This window comes from Pistacia vera, unplaced genomic scaffold (assembly GCF_008641045.1).
Source record: "Pistacia vera cultivar Batoury unplaced genomic scaffold, PisVer_v2 Contig124, whole genome shotgun sequence".
NCBI lineage: Eukaryota > Viridiplantae > Streptophyta > Magnoliopsida > Sapindales > Anacardiaceae > Pistacia > Pistacia vera.
The window spans coordinates 1,007,794-1,032,450 of record NW_022195293.1 but is presented as its reverse complement, the minus strand read 5'-3'; the positions used below and the strand labels follow the sequence as shown (position 1 = coordinate 1,032,450).

Genomic DNA, 24,657 nt, shown 5'->3' with positions numbered 1-24,657 from the left:
GCAATTCTAACAAGGTGGTTGATGCCTTGTCCCGGAGAGAGGACACAAGGGAACTCACTACCATTACCACAGTTCAGTTCACGGATTATGATGCTATAGCGGCTGAACCACAAGCTGATCCGAAGTTACAAGTCATTGTTCAAGACCACTTTTTCGACCCCAATAGTCGTTCTCACTACTAGCTCTATAAAGGTTGTTTATTGTTTAAAAACGGGTTGGTCCTCACTAAGAACTCACCATTCATTCCTAAGCTACTGGAGGAATTTCATTGTAGTCCGAGTGGTGGCCACTCTGGCTTCTTTCAGACTTATAAAAGAATTGTTGATATTGTGTTTTGGAAGGGTATCAGACAGGATGTGCTAAAATTTGTTTAAACATGTGCCACTTGCCAAGTTAACAAACACTCTTCACTCAGACCTGTAGGGTTGTTACAGCCCCTTCCTATCCCAACCCAAGTGTTTGATGATCTTTCAATGGACTTCATAAGTGGTTTGCCTAAGGCCAAAGGTTTTGACACTATTTTTGTGGTGGTCGATCGTCTCATGAAATACTCTCATTTCCTATTGTTAACTCATCCTTACATTGCCAAAGATGTCGCTAATGTGTTTATACGTGAGGTGGTAAAACTTCATGGCTTTCCACAATCTATTGTTTCTGATCGCGATAGGGTATTCATGAGCCAATTTTGGCAAGAATTGTTTAAATCAGCAGGCACGTCTCTCAAATTTAGCTCCGCCTACCATCCCCAAACAGATGGGCAAACGGAGGTGGTTAACCGATGCTTAGAGGCCTACCTCCACTGTTTTTGTAGTTGCCAACCCCGACAGTGGCCCAAATTGTTAGCGTGGGCTGAGTTTTGGTACAACACTGCGTACCACAGCTCCACCAAAATGACCCCCTTCAAGGCTCTATATAGCAGGGACCCTCCCATTCTGTTAAAACTCACTGACTGCCCCTCCGTGATTGAAGATGTCAACCGACAGGTTAGGGACAGAAATGCCATATTGGAAGAACTCAAGCACAATTTGGCTGTAGCCCAAGATCAAATTAAGCAGTCTGCAGATTCACACCGTCGGGATTTTTTTTTCAACTCGGGGATTTAGTATATTTGAAGCTCCAACCATATTAGTTTCAGTCCTTAGCTAGGAAGCTCAATGAGAAGCTAAGCCCTCGCTTCTATGACCCCTTTAAGGTGTTAGACAGAATTAGTCTAGTGGCTTATCGATTGGACCTTCCCCCTACTTCTCGCATCCACCTGGTGTTTCATGTTTCCCAACTTAAACCAAGTCTGCATTCTTTCGTCCCTGTTCAACAACTTCCCTCTTTTTTAAGTGAAGACTTAGAACTACAAGTGCAACATAAAGTCGTCCTCTCCACTCACAAGTTGCTTTTGGAAATTCTGATTAAATGGCAAGACCTCCCACCATTTGAAGCCTCTTGGAAGACTTATGACGTGATCTTGCTACAATTCCCAGATTTTCACCTTGAGGACAAGGTGGGTCTCGAAAAGAGGGGGGCATGTGTTGTTATTGATAGGCTTCTTATAACTAAACTGTACAAGAAGAAGAAGAAAAAGGGCAGCTTGGAAAATTCAGTGGAAAGGGGCAGTAAGGGGGATTCAAAATAGAAATTAGTTAAGAGGAATCTTCACGTAAGGGAGTGAGGAGAGGGTGATTTCAGTTATATATATATATATGAGAGAGCAATAGCTAGCTAGGCATATCATGAAATCTAGAATCAGTTGGGAAGCCACTAGACCCTCGACGGGCTAGCCACCCTTTTTATTTTTCTCTCATTGTTATTTTCCACCCTTTTTATTTTTCTCTCATTGTTATTTTCTACTTGCAGTGTTTGCCAATTTTCAATTCAATATATATATCAGTTCAGTTCCCAGTTACAGAGATGTGCTGTTGAGTTTCCACTAATAGCATTTTATTAAGCATTGGGTTGTGTTCTCATCAGTTTACAAACTTTACGATGATATATTAAAAAAATAGTTCTATCACAACCTATTGGAAGAACAATATTAATTAACAACATTCAGAAGGCAAATGAAATCAACAGTTCATGCCTCTATGTATATATATAATCAATAGTCCTCTCCTAACACAAAAATATATATATAAAGAAAGAGATTCACAAACACAGTAAGAAGTTTAAATGAAAAATCCCAATTAGATTCCACCACCACCACCACCCCACTACATGAAGTTAAACCAGTGCAAGCAAATGTGTTTTTTCTTTCTGCCATAAAAAAGCAGAATTGTTTCTATCCTAATTATGCCAAAAGCAGGACCAGAAACTAAGAGAACAATATGGTAATGACAACGAGAGAACTATGGTGTGCCAAAGAGAGGCAATCAATTTTTTGACCCTATACATGGACAGTCAAATAGTTTTTTAATATGGTATCAAACCAGGTTGCCAAAGTGATTTTGTATTCAAGTTCCCCTATTGTTTTAAACAAACTATGATAAGTTATGTTTGTATTTGATAGCTAGTTGTTGTGATGCTAGTTATTGTGATTGTACTCGTGCTCAATCATCGTGCCTTGTATGTGAAGGAAGTGTTAGAGCTTAAATAATAATGTTAGGCTTACCTATAAACTCAAGCTTTTAGGTCATATGATTTAATATGTCATTGAGTGAAAAATCAGCACAGCAAGTACAACTAATCCCCAATGAAATAATGATCAATATTCAAATCCAAATTTGAGATGCAAACAAAAGAATAAAAAGATTCCAAAGAAGAATTTCACAAGGAATAAGTTTTAGTTTTAGTTTTAGTTATTGGAACCAAAGGGTAATCATTTGTAAGATGATTAATCCAAATTTCATGATCAATCAGATGCAAAAACACTGTCAGGACCAATTATTGCAAGGAGTGGACATCTTAGATGTCAAAATCTAGCCACAGCCCCCAAAATAAGATGGCAATAAAGCACATGGAACACATTCACAATTCCACTCATAAAATCAAGAAGTTGAAAAGTTACCTCATTGTCAACAGCTGAAACAAGAAGATAATGATCATCTGGAGAAAAGCAAACCATCACATTTCCTTTTGAGCTTGAAGCAGTATAGCAAGGCTGTACGGGTTTCTGCCTCAAGTCCCACAACTTGACATCCTGATCAAATGAAGATGTAGCAAATATCGATGGGGAATGGTTTGAAAACTTGACAACATTGATATGCTCTTGATGCATATCTGCGAAAACCTGCAACCGTCTTCCGGTAGTGATGTCATAGAGAGCTATATTTTTGGAATATCCACTAGCAAGAAATAGTTCATCCGTAGAGTTAACATGAACAGATGTCAATAGGTCAAATTCATCAAAGCTGACAGTACCAGCACCGTAATGCGCATCCGCAACTGTTGGTGGCATATTCTTGATATCATACAACTTTAATGAGCCATTATCTGAACCAGCTATGAGCTGGAGGAGCAACAAGAGAGAGAGAGAGAGAGAGAGAGAGAGAGAGAGAGTCAGAAATTTCAAAGTCATTAAAATTAATAATGCAGAATCAAATACTCTAGAAACTCTTCACTATATATATAGTGTGCAGTTTTCTCCGACAAACAACACTTTCTTACAGACAGTATTATGTTCATAGTCACTAACAAAAGAATAACACATATTCATACTTTTTTAATAATTTTCACATTCAGTCAAATGTGATTAGGATATTTATGATTAGGATTAGAAAACCATTGCAAATTAATCCCTTTGAATAATTTTTATAATACTCATACCTTGGAAGGATACTTCTTGAGCCAACAAAGTCCAAGCACACTATTCATATCCCCAAATGATGGAATATAACTAACAATCTTCTCGTTTTCATGGTTGACTACAACTATTTCACCATCTAAGGTTCCAAAGACCATAAGGCGAGGAATACACGGATGGTACTCAAACTGCCTGGGACGAAAAATCCTATTTTCATCTCTGATATCATTGCCTGAAATGGAAAGTGTATGTATGAAAGGCCAAGCAGAAGATCCAACTTTGGCAGCACAGAGGGACCTGGTATAGGAATATTGAGATATTCCTGAAGGATATGATGACTTTTGCTTGGAAGTCCTAACATGAGAGTTACTAGCTCTTATTTCACGCTTCTGCAAGGTACTAACAATACTCTCTTTATGCTTCCTTTTGTATGGTAGGTACTCAAAGTTCTGTGAAAACGTATTAGTAGCCGTTTCCCGGTCAATCTTTCTGATGGATAAGTTATCCAGAAATTTCAACTGTGCCAATGAAGCTATCATGAAATCCCTGTAATACTTCTCAAAGCATATTGGTGAAGCATTACAAGACAAATACTTCAATGAAACACCTGCAACATGCCTTGTCAAAACACCAGCTGAGACTTCTTCACTTTTATTCAACAATGTCTCGAGAGAAACCTGCAAAACCAAGTAGAACCAAAAAATATCAAAGAATTTTAATGTTAAGTGACATATGTAACAAACGTCAACACATACTATAGAACAATCGATATGAATGGTAGGTAGGATTCAAAAGCACATAGATATATAATTAACCCTTACTATGAAGTGAAAAGTGTTGAATTGTACAGAATCATGTTAGGATTAGAATGTTGAGTTGTACACTATCATCTTAAGATTAGGATCAAGATCACATTAAGGATAAGGATTAGATTTATTAGGAATAAGATTATTTCATTTCCTTATTTCATGGATTACTAGGTGCATATATTGTTGTAAATTATTTACAATGAATATCAAGAATTATCTATTTCACATGGTATCAGAGCAAAGAAATCAGAAACCCTAGAATTTTTTTTTCTCTCTTCTTCTTTTCTGTTTCGGCGATTTTTTTTCCAGTGAATTTTTCCGACGAAGTTCAGGCAGCCTCCGTCTGGTGTCAACTTTGAAATCCGACAACACTAGCCTTTTTTTCTCTCTCTCGCCGTCAAACCCTCAAAAGATCATCGCCGTTTGTTGTCCCACGCGTACTTTTCGGCAACTTCTTCTCCGATCTCCTTCTCCAGCAAGTGTGACATCTCATCGCCAGCACCAGTAGCCTCAGACAACGCCAACGAGTATAACCTTGGGTCTCATCATTGTCTGACGCCTGCCACGTCATCGCTGTCGCCAAAATGTCCTCTGTCATCAAAAATATTTTTTGCTACTGCCTAGATCGGTTTCATTTCTATCATACATTAATCATGTCTACTGAAGGATCTAGCTCTAAATCAGGTTTTGTTTCATTCTTCTCTCTTCCTCCAATCACAACTGAAAAATTAATAGGTAGCTCTAATTTTTCCTCCTGGGCCGCTTCTGTTGAATTGTGGTGTATGGGACAAGGCTCGAAGGATCATTTGACTACTAAGGCTAAAGATATCAAAGAAGATAAAGCAATTTAGGTAAAGATTGATGTTTTATTATGTAGTTTATTATGGCAGACAATTGACCCTCCCCTTCACTCTATTTATAAAATATACAAAACTTGTGTTGAGGTATGGCGTCAGGCCAAATTACTTTATACGAATGATATCCAACGCTTATATTCTGTTGTGTCCAGTATGGTTACTCTCAAACAACAAGATATGGGTATGTTAGACTTCCTTGGCAGGATGACTTGTCTTAAGGCAAAATTTAATTTGTTATTGCCTGCTGGCAAGTCTGCAGCAAAAGATCTGGCCCAACAAGAAAAATTTTTCATGGTTCTTACTCTCGTTGCTATCAGCCCAGCTCTACTATACGAGATCAAATTATAGCTAGTGCCATTGTGCCATCTCTTGATGGAGTGTTTGCTCGATTACTTCGTGTCTCCTCTCCGGGTGTTGTGACAGGATCTCCCTTGGTTGACTCTTCAGTTTTGGCTTCTCAGACTCAAAACGCTTATAAACGAGATCAAGGAGACCGTGGTGGCAAAAGAGGTCGACCTAAGTGTAGCTACTGTAATCGATGGGGGCATACCAGGGAGAAATGCTGCAAGTTGCATGGCCGCCCTTCTCGGGCCGCTAATGTTGTTCAGACTGATCACTCTGATCCGCATTCAGAATCGTCTAAGGGACACATTCAACAATCCTTGACTCTCACTGATGCTGATTATAAAGAGTATCTTAAGTATCAAACAAATAAGCAATCTTCTTCATCTGTTGCCTCCATAGCTCACTCAAGTAATTCAGTTGCATGCCTCACTCAGTCTTCCCCTATAAGGCCTTTGGTACTTGATTCTGGTGCTTCTGATCATATTTCTGGCAACCCTCATTTACTTTCTCATCTTACTATTGCTACATCTCTGTCTTCTGTAACTATGGCTAATGGGTCCAAAACAGTTGTTAAAGCAGTGGGTCGTGCACATGCACTTCCATCCTTGGCCTTAGGCTCTGTTTTTTATATTCCTAATTGTCCTTATAATCTTATGTCTGTCAGTAAAATTACACAGTCTTTAAATTGTTCTATCACTTTTGATATTGCTTCTGTTGTTATACAAGACTGAGACACGAGACAGATGATTGGCGCAGGACATGAGTCATAAGGCCTCTACCATTTCAATTTACCTTCTGCCCCTATTGCATGCACTATTTCAGAATCTCCGGTTCTCCTTCATAATCGTTTGGGCCATCCTAGTTTATTGAAGCTTCAGAAGATGGTTCCAGGTCTATCTAATTTATCATCTTTCAATTGTGAGTCATGTCAGCATGGGAAACATTCTCGGAGTTCATTTCCCAAGCGTGTCAATAAACGGGTTGCGTCCCCTTTTGAGTTAATTCATTCAGATGTGTGGGGTCCTTGTCGTGCTTTGTCTATTTTCGGTTTTCAGTATTTTGTTACATTTATTGATGATTATTCTCGTTGCACCTGGTTATTTTTAATGAAAACTCATTCTGAATTATTTTCAATATTTGAATCCTTTTGTGTTGAAATTAAGACTCAATTTAATACTATTATTCGTGTGTTGCAGAGTGATAATACTAGTGAATACTTTTTTGCCCACTTTGCAAAATTCATGTCCTCCTAGGGAATCCTCCATCAGTCATATTGTGCTTAAACCCCACAACAAAATGGGGTTGCTGAGTGTAAGAATAGACATCTCATTGAAACTGTATGCACTTTTCTTTTACACAATCAGGTTCCTTTCCAGTTTTGGGCAAACACTGTGCTGACTGCTTGTTTCTTGATCAATCGGATGCCTTCTTCTGTCCTACAAAACAAGGTACGTCATTCTGTTTTGTTCCCTAACCAGTCTTTATTCTCTCTTCCTCCCCATGTCTTTGGTTGCACCTGTTTTGTCCATGTCTTCTCCCCTGGTCAGGATAAACTGTCTGCCAAGTCTACCAAATGTATTTTCCTGGGTTACTCGTGTATTCAAAAAGCTTATAAGTGTTACTCTCCCACACTGAATCGATATTTCCTATCTACTGATGTTACGTTTTTTGAGTCTTCTCCCTTCTTCTCTTCATCTCCACCGGATTGTGCCTCTATAACTGAGGTCCTCCCCGTACCTTACATTGCTCCCCTTTTTGGTTAGTCATTTGAGTTTGCCCCTGTCTCATAGTGTTCTTAACCTATAGGAGAGTCCCCTCCTACAGATTATGCTCTTATTCCTCTTACAGGTATTGACATTGTCCCTGACCCTGTTCCTGAGGCTCCTGTTACAGATCTTGCTCCAGATTCCTCTCATGAAGTGGTCCCACCTCCTGATGATCAGTTTCCCATTGCCATTCGTAAAGGCATACGGTCCACTCGCAACCCTCACCCGATTTATAATTTCCTTAGTTATCATCAATTATCTTCATCATATTTTGCTTTTGTGTCTATGATACAAACCTCAATCTCCAAACAGTTCAACAACACAAAGAAACAACAGACCAATAATCTCAATACGCAGAACCAGAAAATGGAACAAGCAAAGAAGTATTTGTATTAATTCACTCACTTGGATTCAATATCAGTAATGCAAAAGAAAAGAAAATAAAGGACTAAATAACAGATAGAGTTGCTAACAATTCGAGGAGTTAGCGGCCTCCCTTAAGAATCCCTTTACAAAATATATTCTACCCTTTTTGAGCAGCCCCTCCCTATTTATATACATGTGAGATTTTCCCAAGGTAACCAACCCAACAATGACACATGTTCTTATTCCTAACTAATTCTCCTGGCCTCTGGTCACGCTCTTCTCATGTCTTCGAGTCATCCTCTTCACCCTTCTCCTCTGCCTCTGATAGCTTTTAATAAGGGGTGGCCTATCAATCCACAATTTCTTCTGTGTCTGTTCCTTCCAATATTCATGAGGTGTTGATTAATCCTAGGTGGCATCAGGCAATGGTTGAAGAGATGACTGCTTTCATAATAATAACACTTGGGAATTGGTTCCTTTACCTCCGAGGCAGTCGACTGTTGATTGTCATTGGATCTATAATGTCAAAGTTGGTTCGGATGGACAAGATTGGTAGCCAAAGAGTACACTTAGACTTATCGATTGGATTATTATGACATTTTTTCTCCTACGGCGAAGATGTTTTATGTCCGCTTGTTCTTATCTATGGCTGCCATCCGACAGTGGCCTCTATACCAATTGGACATTAAGAATGTATTTCTGTATGGTGAGCTTCAGGAAGAGATATATATGGAGCAACTGCCTGGTTTTGTTGCTCAGGGAGAGTCTGCCTTAGTCTCTAAACTTCGCCGCTCACAGTATGGCTAGAAGCAGTTTCCTCATGCCTGGTTTGGACGTTTCAGTACTATCATCCAAGAGTTTGGTATGGTGCGGTGTGAATCTAATCATTCAGTCTTCTATAAACATACATCACCAAAGCAATGCATCTATCTAGTTGTCTATGCCGATGATATTGTCATTACAGGAAGTGATCAAGATGGCATTGAGCAATTGAAGAAACACTTGTTTAGCCACTTTCAGACCAAAGATTTAAGGCTACTTAGATACTTCCTTGGTATAAAAGTTGCTCAATGCAGCTCTGGTATTGTTATCTCTCAAAGAAAGTATGCACTAGATATTCTAAAAGAAACAAGGATGTTAGATTGTAGACCACTCTGGCTGATCCTAGACGATACCAAAGATTGGTTGGTAAGCTTAATTATCTCACCATCACACGACCTCGACATATCCTTCTCTGTCAGTGTTGTTAGTCAGTTCTTATAGTCTCCATGTGATAGTCATTGGGATGTAGTTGTTCAAATTCTAAGGTGTATCAAGGGTGCACCTGACAAAGGTTTGTTATATGAAAACAAGGGTCAATACACATGTTCTTGGGTATTCTAATGCTGATTACATAGGTGCTCCATCTGACAGACGCTCCACTTCAGGTTTTTGTGTTCTTGTTGGAGGAAACCTTGTATCTTGGAAGAGTAAAAAGCAAGATGTTATTGCCAGATCGAGTGCAGAGGTCGAATACATGCAATGGCCTTAGCAACTTGTGAGCTCATTTGGTTGAAGCAACTAATTCAAGAGGTGAAATTTGTAGAAGTATCACAGATGAAATTACTTTGCTATAATCAAGCCGCTCTCCATATTGCTTCTAATCCGATGTTTCACGAGAGGACTAAACATATAAAAATTGATTATCATTTTATTCGAGAGAAAATTTTGTTTGGTTGTATTACCGCTAGCCATGTCAACTCAAACGACCAACTAGTGGATATTCTCACTAAATCACTCAAGGGTCCTCATGTTGGATTTATTTGTAGCAAGCTTGATGCATATGATTTATATGCTCTATCTTGAGGGAGAGTGTTGAGTTGTACAGAATCATGTTAGGATTAGAATGTTGAGTTTTACACTATCATCTTAGGATTAGGATCAAGATCACATTGGGATAAGGATAAGATTTATTAGGAATAGGATTATTTCATTTCCTCATTTCATGAATTACTGAGTGTATATATTGTTGCACATTATTCACAATGAATATTAAGAATTATCTCTTCTAATTTCACAAAAAGCATAAAGAAATAGCATCAAAACCTAACACATTTTACAAACGAAAACATTCTGGAGACACATGAAAACATTCTAGAGACACATATCACCTTGATATGAAAGGTGACCAAAAGAAATAACATAAAAACAAAAGAAATAAATAAATAATCACTTAAAATTAACATCAAACTTTGAGAAAGTGTAGTTTAAAGATATTAGATAGATGATCATTACTAGGCAACCATAATAATGCTTTCCAAATAAGACATTTACAAAAATAATAATAATAATAATAATAATAATAATAATAATAAATAAAAAAGATAGGAATAACTTTATTTTCTTTAGTAGCCAAATAATTGTCTCCAATTTGCTTGTCAATAACACTCGGGGCAGCTCTAAGTATAAAGTTTTCAATCACATAGCAAAGAAAAAAGAAAACTCAAGATACTAGTGGAAGAAGAAAAAAAACCATATAGTTTACCTCATTCCAAGGACCAATCTCTCCATCCATTTGAGGAGCTACATTCGAAAACAGGTCCATGTAATCATATTCGTGCTGCTGACTTGAGAAATCCATTTCACTATCATCTGATGAATCCTCTATCGAGATTTGAGTATCACGGTTAGTAACTACATTATTTAAAACTCCAATGGATGAACTACTGCTGAGATGAAAGAAATCAGTTTTGTCATCTTGATCAGTTGATCCAGAAGAATGAGCAGCATCATTGCAACAGAACCAATTTTGGAACCGAAGTTCCACCAGAGAAGGGAGTTTAGAAAGTGCTGCTACAGTCGTCCAGAGATTTGACACTCTTGTCTCACACATTGAAAGGCACATTAGATTGGGCATACAAGTGAAACAATCTTCTTTGAAACTAGAGAGTGAATTACTATAGTCAAGATTGAGAGTGTGTAATTGCATGAACTCGCCCATCATTTTCAGGTTTCGAAAATGCGAGGTCCTCAGGTCTAAGACTTGGCATGTCAAACCTCTTCGAGAAAGATCCCTGATGGTGAACCTCAAATTAGTGACAAGAAATAGTCAATGAGAATCATGATGCTTCATAAATATTTTTTGACATAAACTATTTCTCCCAGTGAAAAATGCAACAACAAAAGATGTTGCATAATAAATAAGATGAAAAGTAGAGAAACCAAAGGAAATTCCAGTCCACCCAAAACACATATAGATATCTGCAATAGTAAGCAGAAGCTACAGTATCAGAAGTAAGCTTGATAAAAGAAATTTAATTCTTTTTTGGCTGCTTCATTTTTTATGAAGATCTCCACTGTAATTGTTCTGATTGATTCCAATTCAAAAATGATTCAACATTAGCTAGCCATATGGCAGAAACAAGTAATGTGAAAATTTGAAATGTCCGTAACCCTTCAAAACAACTTAAGTGACAGATAAAATCATCAATAAAACATATCAAATGCTATAACTACAAGATGGTATAGACATGGTTAGCTTGGTAAGTCACCTACTAATTGGCTTACATGGTAAGTCTGCCCATTATAAACTTAAGGCTCCAGTATCACTGGAAAATGAATCTTATAGCTGTTATTTTTAAGTCAATGAAATATATGCAATTATGATTTAAAATATCTGTTGATTTAACATATGAATTCCATTGATTGATCAAAGCGCTCTCAACCAACACTTTCAGATGTTCTGCTAGTGCTGAACTTGTGCTAATATTAAGCAAAAGAAGTTCAGATTAAATAGTCGGTGGTAAGGACATTGTGAGCTGTGAGTTTGTATGCTTAAATTCTGGCAAAAACTCCCCAATAGTTATTATAAATGATGGAATAGTAATGGATGCAATACCGCAAGAACTCCTTCTCAAATGACGTATCCTGAAGATCAACTGATCGAAGCTTTTGACCAATAGCACGCATCAGAGCCAAAGCATGTTCTCCACTCAACACACATGCTGATCCACCACGTATGTCGACAGCCTCAATCTCAGACGCACTAATTTCGAGGCACACTTCAAGAAGTGGATTGAAATCAATATCCTTCAAGTATTCCAATAGAATCTCTAGGGTACATGATTCTCGCCGAGCCTTTCTAACATCAGCCTGGACCAAAAAGATTCAACTAAATGTTTCCATCAACAATAAACCATAACAGAGAAAGTATCATACAACGTAACAACTTCCATGCAGAATTTCCTCAATGAAAAAATAAAGGGAAATTCTACCGTATTGGAAAAAGCTTTTGATAAAAAATAAAATAATTCCCATCCGTGATAAAATCTCAGGAGATGATACCATTTCAAACATCATGAAATGAGCCATAAATAACTAATTAATGAAATACAACAAAGTCCACGTGGCCCAAACCGTAATCAATACAGACCTTGAAGAGACCAGACAAAATTGCAGGATTTGGTAATACATCAAGTCTACTGCAGGAATCAATATACCTGAAACCAAACCCATAAATTAGATAACTAGAAAGCAAAAATCAAGTATATATTTAGTAAAGAGTAAATTCTTTGTTTTTAAAATATGCACTAATTTAAGTGCAATATATCATAAAACTCCAGCATGCAAAAACCTTAACCATCACTGGAATACAGTAACCAAGTTGCCAAACAGACCCCTAACTCTCACCTCATTCACAATCCAGGTTCCAAAATTTATACCTACGAGGCTACGAGTAGTCTAAACCTTAGAATACTAAGAATTAAATAAAAATTATACATTGAACCAACTAAACCATAATCTGAGCTCAAAATAAAGTTCCAGAATTTATAGAAAAGCGGAAAAAAGGAAGAAAAGTAGATGAAATTAGAACCTTTCTTCCAAGGTCTGAACATCGGTGGCCATGTGAAGAAACTCCGAACCTTATCGGCGATACTTGGGGAATATGGATTTGTTGTGAGTAAGGCGGATGAATTGATGGATGGATGAGTAATAACTAATAAGCATGAGGAGAGATGCATACGTGTAATTTGTAAGTGTAATGTGCTGCGTCAGTGTGCACATAGATGCTGGTGAGACTGAGAGTAGCTGCCTGTGATTGGTTGAGAAATTTGGGTAACCAATCACATTTATTTATTTATTTTATTGTTTTGATTTTACTATTTAAATCTCAAGTTATTATTTAATTTTTTTGACAAAGTTACTGCCGGCTGTTTGCTTTGGAGTTTCATGATAGCGATTATAAGGGTAAATCATCGTAACGGTTTTAAAGGATTTTAGTAGCAATTTTTAAAACACCTAATCTGTACTTGGGAGTTTATTTTTTAACGGTTCTAACAGTTTTTTAAAATAATAAATTTACATATATGCCCATAAAAATACCCCAACTCTAACCAGTACTTGGGAGTTTTATTTTTTCAATTATAAAATAAGAGTTTTTTATTTGTTTTCTACTTATTAGTATTTTATAACTTCAAATATGATAAAGTCTTCTTATCCTTCTTCATCATTCTTTGTAGCATCTTGAATGATTGAAAAATTGTAACTCTACTTCTCCAAGAAATCATCTAGAAATGAGATTTTAATAATTTTTTTTTATGATTGCTTAAAATTATTTTATACTTAATATGGTTGAAGACGTGCATAATATGGTTAAATTTTTTTTTTTTTTTTATATAATTGAGATTGTTTTATAGTTGATAGGGTATTTGTAGAATAAAATTTTAAAACTAACCAAAACACCATGATTTGGGGTGTTTTATAAACCCTTCAAAAAAACACAGAAAGAAGAAAAATCACATAAACCTTCTTCACTATTACAAACTAACAAAGATATACCCATCCGTTTGTAGTTAACAGTTAAAATAAACAGAACAAGGGTATAAGAGTCTTTTAAAATTATTTATTTTTGGAAACCCAAAATTAGCCCCTATTAATCGAACAAACCTTAAACTACCTTTACTATAGCTTTAAAAACCCCAAATCATTCTTCCTTAAAAAAAAAAAAAAAAAAGAACTTTTCTCAAATTAAAAGATAAAACAAAACAAATGTTAAAGAAAAATAAAATAAACGTAAAGATTGAAAATTCAGTATGTCATAATCACTTGCCTACATTAGATTGTCTAGTGTCAAGTTATGCCTTAACTAGATAGACAACAACATTCTTCCCTCTATTAGTTGGCAACAAAGGGTGCGTTTGTTTCATTATTTTAGATAAGATTTTGGAAATAATATTGGGTAGTTAGATAGGGGAGTATTACGAGGTAAACTTTAAAAATTTATGAAAAAGCCCTTTGGTTTGCTAATTTATTAAAGACCCTAATATATAAAATGACAAAAATACCCCCACCACTTGCAGTACTAGATTTCGGTCACCACCGCCGGACTCTGGCTAGAAAATTTTGTTACGACACAGACCGGTCGGATATGTGTCGTAACGCATCGCTAAGGCCTTTTCCGACCAGATCCACCACGGATCTGGCCGGAAAAGGCTAGATCTACGACCAAATGTTACCGTCAACCGCCGAAAAACGTCAAAAGAAGTCCATCTTTGGCCGTCGTTGACCGTCAACGACGACCATTTCTTTGGTTTTTGTTGACGGCCAGATCTGGCCTTTTCCAGCCAGATCTATTGTGGATCTGGCCGAAAAAGGTCAGATCAGTTAACTTCTGGCCATTTCTGGTCCGCAGGTAGGCCATTGTACAAATTCCGGCTACCACCGACGGTGGTTGCCAGAATCTGGCAAGTATGGGTTGATGGGGGTGTTTTTATTAATTTTTAAACTTTTTTTCTGGGGGTATTTAATGAAATTAATAAGCTTAAAGGGTCTAAATGTAATTAAAAAAATATATTAATATTTCTGGAATAATATGCTAAACAATATTTGGAGAATAGGATTGGGAATACGGATAAAAATAATGAACCAAACATGGCCAAAATCTTCGATCACCACATCCTTCCTTTGATTTGAAACATGTTGCTTTAGGGATTGGTTTGGAATATAGGGAGATTGGCTTTTTTGGGATTCGTTTGGTTTTAATAAATAGGTTTTTGCAATTATGTTAATTAAAAATTTTGCCAAATGGTTTTGTACTTGATTTATTAGTCGGCTAGGATCCAGTCACCTTATGTTCAATATTAATGAGAATTATATTTTAGTAATTATAACAAAATTTAACTTTTTTATAAACGGAGGAGGTTTTGTTAGTGTTTGAACTTTTGTTAGGTTATGTCTTTTCACTGTAATTAGAGGAGGTTTATGTAATTTCATTATTATTATTATTATTTTTAAGTTTATGATATTTAAGCAGGGCAAGTAACACATACAAAGGAGAATATAAAGATTTTTATTAAAGTAATTGGCCTGATTGTTATATTCCCGAGTCATTCAATCTCATTTATTATGTATTAATTAAGTTGATATTATAGGGTGCGTTTGGCTCCCTATTTTTATCCATATTCCCAATCCTATTCTCCAAATAATGTTTGACACATTATTCCAGAAATATTATCCTATTTTTTAATTACTTTTAGACCCCATAAGGTTATTAATATCACTAAATACCCCCTGAAAAAAAGTTTAAAAATTAACAAAAACACCTCCATTAACCCAACTTGTCAGATTCTGGCAACCACCGTCGGTGATAGCCGGAATATGTACAACGGCCTAACTTCCAACCAGAAATGGCCGGAAGTTTACCGATCTGGCCATCAGCGACGACCAAAGAAATGGTTGTCGCTGACGGCCAAAGATGGCAGTCGTTTTGGCCTTTTTCGACCGTCGACTGCCATAACAGGCCGTAGATCTGGCCTTTTTCGGTCAGATCCGTGGTAGATCTGGTCGAAAAAGGCCATAACGCCGCATTACGGCACAGATCTGACCGGTCTGTGCAGTAATAAAATTTTTCGGCCAGATTCCGGTGGTGGTGGTCGGAATCTGGCACTGCAGATGGTGGGGGTGTTTTGGTCATTTTATATATTAGGGTCTTTAATTAAATTAGTAAACCTAATGGCTTTTTCATAAATTTTTAAAATTTACCTCGTAATACTCCCCTATCCAACAACCCAATACTATCCCTAAAATCTTATTCAAAATACTAAACCAAACGCACCCATAATAATTCATCCAATTATTTACCAACAAGTCATTTTGTATGCACAGTTAGTAAATATAATATGACTCTATACATAACCTTTTCATATAAAGTGATGTGTTAAAATATGATTTGATGAATTAATATAAAAACTAGTCATTATCATTTAATATATATTTATTAAATTGATTTTTATATTAATTCATTCGATCATATTTTGACACGTTACTTTATATGAAAAATTTTGTATAGAGTTTTTATAAGTATAGTATTACTTATAGTATTATTCCTTGTGGACAAGGCAAAAACCATCAATTTCAGAAATTATCATGAGAAGGAAAATTTGGATTTGTAATTAAGTTAAATATTGTTTCTTGGTATGGAAAAATAGCCATTATAATACTAAATACTTCATCAATAAAGGAGGGGCATTCGCATATAAGTGCATAACGAGATATAGCCTTCCGTTTTGAATGATCTTGATATAATAATAAAATATATATAAATGTTTTTTTTTTTTTTTTTTTTTATAAAGTGGGGAGTCTGAATTAGCTAACGCACAGTTAGGGGTGTCAGTTGAGCCACTCGTGAGTCGGCTCAAGTTGACTCGTTAAATACTCGAACTCGGCTCGAGTTAAATCAAGTCGAGCCAGCTCGAGTAAGACTCGAATTAGGTACCGACCCGAGTTCGGGTCTACCCCAGCTCGGCTCGATTCGGCTTGCAAGTCAATAGTGGCTCGTTTAGGGTTTTTTTTACAAAAAATACAAGTTTTAGTTATGTCTTGTAATTTGACATGCAAAAGGTTTAAAAAATCACAAATCAACCCTTAAACCCTATTTTCATATTACTAATCATTATTTATGTTGTGCAATTTGTTGGTGTATTTTGATGTGATTTATGTTGCTTTTGATGAAATTTTTCCAAAAATTTGATCTCATTTGTGTAAAACAACATCCGCAAGTTATATAAAAAAATGGTCAAACAAGCCGTAATAGAGCCATAATCGAGCTCGCGTTAATCGAGTTATAATCAAACTTTTCGGGTTGAGTAAAACGAGCTCGAGTCGTGTCACGAGCTGGCTCGATTATAAACGAGTCGAGTCACGAGTCGAATTTTCCTGACTCGATTGACTCATGACTCGACTCGAACTTGTATAATGCTTAATCGAGTCAAGCTCGTTTAAGGTGATACTCGACTTGACTTGGCACGTTTACACATCTACGCATAGTTCAACTAATCCCCTGAGACTCTAGAACTATTGGTTGAGTAAAAATTCTAATAATTACCTCTATTAGCAATCGAGAAAAAACTCAAACTCATGATCTCTTGAGTAATATAGTTAAAAGTTGTAAAAAGCAGCCAAACGTCTCAACTCAAGTGTGTGTGATTAGAATCTAATCCAATTTGTTGGGCCACTCATTCCATGTTAGAAGCCCAGTTCAGACCAATAAAACAATGTGCTTCAACTCTTCCTCTGTGTGTGATTAGAATTCATTCCAATTTAGGCCAGTCATTCTATGTTAGAAGCCCTGTGCGTCAGCTTCTCGTCTTCTCTTCTGTGGGCTGGTTGCATGTTTTTGCAGGATTATTTGGTCAGTTTCAAGAAAATGAATTTGAATAAGAATAGTATATCATATCACATTTACATTAAACTACTTAATTTACATAGATATAAAGGGTGTGATCTTTAATGAACTTTTTTGCACTTATTTCGTTTTTTTTAATATTAAAAATTACTTGAAAACCTAAAAATAAAAACGTGTTCAGTATGTTTGTTTGAAAATGGTATTTAAGAACACAAAAAATAAAAACATGTTATGCATGTTTGTTTAATAGTAAAAAAACATATGATAAAAATTACAAAATTTATCACATACACAACCGATAAAACTCTTCCAAAATTATTATTTATTTTGGTCGTCTAGAAGAACTTGTCTCAAATGCGTCAATTTTTTATTTTCATTTGCACCTTTAAAATAAAAATATTGATTTAAAACAAGATCTATGCTTTATGACAGAGGCAGAGAATATATAAAAAAAATTCCCGTTCTTGAGTTGGATTCCTTTCCTGGGTCATTCTTCCTCTTGACCCAACTACATGAATTTTAATTTGGGCTTGAGCCCAAATATCATGAACAAAATCCGAATCCTTTAGATATGAAATTGTGATTAAATAATAAGTTGTGGACATTAATTATGAAAATTAGTAAGAATTTATTTCTAGTAATCACTGACAACCCATGGAGCCATTGATGCTGCATCAATTTTTATTTATTTTAATTAAAAAGAAAGAAAAATACCAATAAGAGGAACCTAAATGGGGGGACCTCAAATATAATCCATAAGTACATACTCATAACTCTGCAGTTGTCAATTTTTTTAAGCAAGATTCTCGGATTTGGAAATAGAGCACATATATAGTAAAACCTCTTTATAGTTATAATGGTCTGACTAATTAATTTTATTACTATAAGGAGGTTATAATTTAATAGAAGTGTAGTTATAAAAATTTCTTATTTTATAATTCATGTTTTAGTAGTACAGTATTAGGATTTCAATTCATGTTTTAATAGTATTAGGATTTCAATTTAGCGCTTCAATTATCTACTTTTTAAACGAATAGAAGATTGTGTCTTAGAACTAGCAAAAATAAGTGTCCTTGATGAATTATAAATACAGTTGCTGCATGGTAAAATTGAGTTGAAGCCACAAACAATTGTTAATTGTTTTAAGCATTATAAAATTAAGACCCCTGATGTCAATGAATTGCAAGTTATAAATAAAGTGGAAGAGAAGAATCAAATAGTCATTTTAGAATTGAATGATCAGATTTGACAACTTCACCACACTAATTAAATAGATATTATTATCTTCCTCAATCATTCAAATGAGCAACAAGTCGTGTATGCTTTAATTGAAGAAGAAATCATTGCTACAATTACACAAGAAGAGAAGGAAATAATCATGAGGATGATAGTACAGAATACAAAAAGTTTCGTGCCAAGAAGCTTCAAACATATTTGAGAAGCTATAAATATTTTAGCTTTAACAAGAGGATGTCCATGCTAGCAAGTAATGTACCCACAAGTTAAAAGATGTGGTAACAACTATAAAACATAAATCATTATTCCAAACAACTTCAGATAAGTATTTTATTTCATCTTAAACCTTTAATGTACCAAATAATATATATATATAAGATGAGAATTAGAAAAATTATAACTTATTACAATGTAGAGTTTATTGTTATTTATAACTATCTCAAGTTGGGAATAAATTTTTTTATAACTATGTAGAGTTTATTCTTATATAGAGTATCACTATAAAAAGGTTTTACTGTATATATATAGGGCTCCTGGACCTTTTGAATACCCTACAAGTCCAATGTTCTAGATAAATCACAAATATAGTAGGTGACCCCAAGGTGGTTTAACCTAAAAAGTTAATAAAGAGATCAAACCTTTGTAGACGTAAAAATCTACTGGTACGGAAGAAGGGATTGATCTTGTGAGGTTGAGGCCATTAGCAATCTGTTGTACCTGCATACGTAAAGAAACACGCGTGAAGCGACAAAAATCACCTAGGTGGTGTTTGCCATAGGCACTCCGATGCTCAAGTCAGCAAGGCTGAAAGAGGCTAATATAGTGAGGGCTAGGGAGTAGAGAGGTTACTGAAAGTCTAGTCGGAGACTGTGACTACGACCGTAATGTGAAGCTCTCAAGTAGGAGCTTCGGGTGTGAAGGTGTATTGTCAATCTCCCTTGTGAGAGGGCTGACCTCTGTTTATATAGTGACTGTCTGGTCTCTCAATCCTGGTGGGAGTAGGAGTCCTAATGTGACTCTGATGCAAACCTTAGAAGAATTATGGTTGTGGTATGCCTTTTTACCAATATCTGGATAGGAAGGTGATTCTGATCAGGAAAGTAACTCCCGAGTAGGAAAGTGTTCTGAACAAGAAAATGACTTCCGAGTAGGAGATTAATCAGGAACAGGAATGTGATCAGTGGGCCGTGGGCTTGGAACTCGCCTATAGGCCCAGGAAGTGAATTGGAACTGGGAGGCCCGTACCCAGCTGTTTTGGGCAGGCCACATCTCGTATTGAATGGGATTAATCTGGCTTGGGCCTCCTCGGGACTTGGGCCTGGTCCCTTCTTCACAGATGGTCCTGTTTTCTTATTTGGGCCAAGGACGATTTTTTGCCCTAACAGTTTGTCCCTCACTCTCTAAGTTAAGAGTTTCTTAAGTCAAAGAGTAGGTAACGATCGAGGCGAGCTCGGTCCTTCTTCGTAGACAAACGATTATCGGCGTGGATAATCTGATTATTGCAGGGACTCTTAGTCGGGTGTCGTTCGGTATCTATACATGCTCCGGAGTACGCCAACATTGCAGGGTGGTGTGTCTGATCGGTGTGAGGGCTGAAGGGCAAGAGAAGCAGGCTTCGGAGTTCATGCGCTTGTTCGGTATGTCCAATCGACTGGAGAGGAGAGGTTATTCTACAACCTGGGTGTCCGCTCGGCATGCTGGGTCGAATGAGGTAGAGGCCATATTGAACCGAGAGTTTGCTCGGTCGGAGTGCTCGGATGGGTGAGATAAGGGCATGGTCCCTTAGTTGTCCATTCGTCCACTGCGAAAGACCGAATGGTGAGGCTTCCTGGTTTGATCGATTGTAGTAAGCGCGAGTTGGGCCGTTCAAGCTGATCGGTCAGTCGGGAGGACCTCCTGGGCCAGTGAAGCCTGGTATCATATCGGGCGCACCTTGGAAGCAAAGTGCTGAGTCGGTCGGGAGGACAGGGCAACTGAACATAGCTTCCGTATGTTACCGCGGATCTTTGCCACGTGTACGGTGGTGATCAGTTTTTTTTATTTTCGAGGAGGGAAAACGAAAAGTTGCTTTGACTACCAGCCACTCACGAGATGCCACGTGTCTTCATCTGTCAGATTTCCCTTTAAAAAACGAGATAGCAGGCCGTTCGTCTCCCATTTGCATTTTTCCTCTGTTTTTTTGCAGAACAAAATATTTTTTCTTCTGCGTTTTGGGTTTCTTTTTAGCGACGGCAGACTTTGGCTCCTTTCACGATAAATACTTTATTTTCGCGATGTTTCTGCATTTCTTTGTGTCCATTTAGGTAAGCTTTGCTGCGTTTTTAGAAAATAGGCTGAAGTTCGTGCAGTTTTGACTGGGTTTGAGGTGTTTGGAAGTGTTGGGGTTTTGGTTTTGTAGAATAGGCTTGGATTCTTGAGTGTTTTGATAATTTTCCCGTGATTTTCTCTGGTTTTTTGATGTTTTTGGGGATTTAGGACAGACAAAGGGGGAAGAAGAAGTCGGGTTACAGTATTGCTTGATTCGGTCAGTCCGCCCGACCGAATAGGGTGACAGTTTGGGAAGTTGTAGGGGAGATAGGTTGTCTGGTCCATCCGAGTGGAAAGGGGGCGTGCGTAGTAAAAGGGCGGTCGGTCGTCTAGACCGAGCAGGTGGTTTTTGAGTTGGTTAATCGGTGAGCAAGGGCGAGTAGACCCATAAGGTTGAGTGGGTCGGTCACTTTGGGTCGAGCGGAGGTCTATATTGAATCTGGGATCGAGTCGGTCGATAGGAAGGGTCGACTAGGGTTTAGGATCCGATAAGTAGGCCAACCGATATTATAGGTCGAGTGATAGCTGGGTGTTCTGGTTGGTAACTCGGGGTGAACGGTCACTTGACGTTTAAGACCCGAAGAACGAGGTTCAATCGGTCGGTTAGGTGGGGCGAGTGACTATCTGATAGTTTTTGGATCTGTCGATAGCGAAGGTTGACCGAGGTTTAGGAGTTGACTAGTTTTCAGGTAAGTCAAACGGTGTTGAAGGGCGAGCGACAGCTATGGGGTACCATCTTCCAGTTGGTCGCTCAGGGCGAGTGGTTCTTTGACGAAGGGAATTTCGAAATTAGGACGTAATCGATCGGTTGGGATGGACGATCACGTCATAACGTTAGATATCGAATCAGCAAGCTCGAGTGAAATTATGGTAGATGCTGGGGGTGAGTATGAGCGTGCCCCCACCATAGTGATGATGCCCAAAGAGGGCGTCCTGATTGGGGTATCGACTGGAGTTAGTGTAGATGCCTTAGGCGCAAGTACTCCCGGCCCGAGTGGTTCGGGTAGGCATGGAAGGAGTGGGGAAGACTCCGAAGGAGCCGGTAATCCATCTCCGTCCAATAGTAGTTCTAAAGGAGAGCCGAGCCAACAGGGCAGCGGGATTTTGACCAGAAATTATCCGCCCGTGCTGAAAGATAGTGATATGTGGCGCATCCGGACCTTGTATCACATTTCGAGTTCAAGTAATATCTGGACGCCACGGTCGTACGAGTGGGTCAACTAGGAGGCAAAGGGCTGAATCAGTGTTTACGAGAAGTGGTTTCACGATGGGTTGAGGCTACCCATCCCTCGCCTCGTGTGGGAGGTATTGAACCACTTCATGATTGCCCCATCTCAGTTTATGCCAAATGCTTGGAGATTGATGGTGGCCTTGGAAGACCTTTGTGTTCGGAACCAAGTGAGGTTTGGGCTGCACGAGCTGCTGTATTCGTTCTTCTTGAAGGAGAAGGGTCAGTATCTATTGAACTTGAGGCATGATCGGTCTCACTTGGTGACCGACCTACGGTCCAGTGATAAGAACTAGAAGGACCGATACTTCTATCTGAGGGGTCAGGCTGTTTTTGGAGATAGGGGTCAGGGCAAGATTCTGATCGGCTGGCGAGCTACCGGTGAGAACTTAGTTGTCTTTTTTGTACTTTTGTTTACTAAATCTTGATTGTGTTTTTTGTTTGCAGAGCTTGAGTTCAATCGGGTTGGGCAGAGCGGAGACGACTTGGACGTAGCGACCCAAAAAGTGTTAGCCATCCCATTGGAGCAGAAGGACTGGTGAGTAGTGCTAGCAGAGTCAAACCTGAGGACTAGCATTCTTTGGGCCAAAGTAGAGGCGATATAGAGAGGTACTTCCTTCCCCTCGCTGAAGTAGACTTGGGATGTGCTTCTGAGTCGATACTGCAACCATATCGCTTTTGGTGAGTCTGGCTTGAAACCACTAACCGTTGGAGAGTTTGCACTTGCAGAGTCACTGATGAAGAAGTTGACCGTCCCGAGTGCGAGCGAATCCATCGCCCGGCGCCACGAGAAGAGGAGGAGTGAATCCTCGACTAGAAAGGATAGGAGAATGGAATATGTATTAGTGACATCGCCCCCACCAAGCCGTCAGCCCACTACCGGAGCAGGGTCGTCCCAGACTACGATCCTGGATGAGGAGACCGAGACTATCACCCTCTATATTCCAGCTTCTACGTCAACTTACTCTGACACCGCCTCCATGGGCAAATTGGCTGATTCTTTCCTGTTTCCAATCGATGAAAGCCGTTTGAACCAGATGGGGGCTGTTATGGCTGCAGACTGGGGGGTGTCCCGCGCTTTCCAGGTAGGGTAGTGGTTTTATTTAATCTCGCTTATCACGGTTTGTACTAATGATTGTTTTGTGCAGGCATTCACAAGCAATCTACACCTGAGGAGGTCCATAGTGGCGCAGGAAAAGAGGATTCATGATGTGTCTAAGGCGAACTCCAGTCTACGCCAGAGGGAGGCGGCAGCCTAAAAGGCCGAGCAGGAGAGCCAGCAGCGTCTAAAGGCGGCCGAGGGTGAGTTAGAGAGGTTGAAGAGAGAGTTAACCGAGAAGATTGTTGAGATCGCGTCCCTGAAGGAGCAGTGCCTCTCCATTGCTGACGATGCCATTATCAAGGTGCGCGGGGAGCTCATGCTCGAGTATAAAGCTGGGAACACCTCCCACTGGAATCCGGACGAGGACATCCAACTTATGCAGGAGATGTTGAAGGAGGGGGCTAAGCACACGGATGAGCAGATTGATGAGCAGATGCTCGATTTTGCTAGTCAGCCAGGACCATCGGTCATTGGGCGTGTGGACGACCAGGCTGTAGGGATGAGCACTGGTGCTGGTGACGGGGTGACCGAGTCAGAGATGGGAGAGATGACTCGCATCGACGACACTTAGCTTTATTTTTGTTCACTTATGTATTTTGGGGCCTGCGATGCCCTCTCTTGGCGTGAGTGCATTTTATTTGTATTTCTGAACTAAGCCTATTGAGGCTATTTATATGTTAAATTCCAAACCGCTGTTCTATTTTTGATGACTTCTTGATGGATGGGTGAATGCGTTATTGATTGCTTCTTTGCTCATAGATGTACTGGGGGTAGTACTCTTATGTTATGCTATGACTTTGGTGGGGCCCAGTGGCTGTATTGTGTACTCTCTGCTATGCTGGGTCAATGATTTATCGATTTTTAGTGTCCTACAAAGATTTCTTCATTCGGTCTGGCTGTCTGGTTGGGTAGCTTTATGAACCGGTCAGAGCCGGTCGACGATGTACATACGTGGATCGGGAAGGCTGATCCGAAGGTGTGACTTCATGGGTCGAGCAGAAGCGATTCGAAGATGTAAATCCGTGGATCGGGCGGGGCCGATCTGAATGTGTGATAACGTGGATCGAGCAGGGTCGATCTGAGGGGGTGATTCCGTGGATTGAGCAGGGTCAATCCGAAGGTGTGATAACTTGGATCGAGCAGGGTCGATCCGAAGGTGCGATTCCGTGGATCGAGTAGGGTCGATCCGAAGGTGTAATTTCTTGGATTGAGCAGGGTCAATCCGAAGGTGTAATTCCATGGATCGAGCA

The 24,657-nt window shown here is 38.6% G+C and overlaps 1 protein-coding gene across 1 annotated transcript; it reads right to left on the bottom strand.

The window, feature by feature from the left end:
* Positions 1 to 2,899: 2,899 nt before the first annotated feature.
* LOC116118007 lies at positions 2,900 to 12,833 on the bottom strand. The gene is made up of 6 exons (XM_031403998.1): positions 12,726 to 12,833; positions 12,285 to 12,351; positions 11,751 to 12,004; positions 10,398 to 10,926; positions 3,754 to 4,407; positions 2,900 to 3,436 (listed from the first exon to the last, which is right to left on the bottom strand). The coding sequence occupies exons 1-6, from the start codon at positions 12,755 to 12,757 to the stop codon at positions 2,900 to 2,902; spliced, it is 2,073 nt and encodes a 690-aa protein (XP_031259858.1). The 5' UTR covers positions 12,758 to 12,833.
* Between the last annotated feature and the right edge of the window lie 11,824 nt (positions 12,834 to 24,657).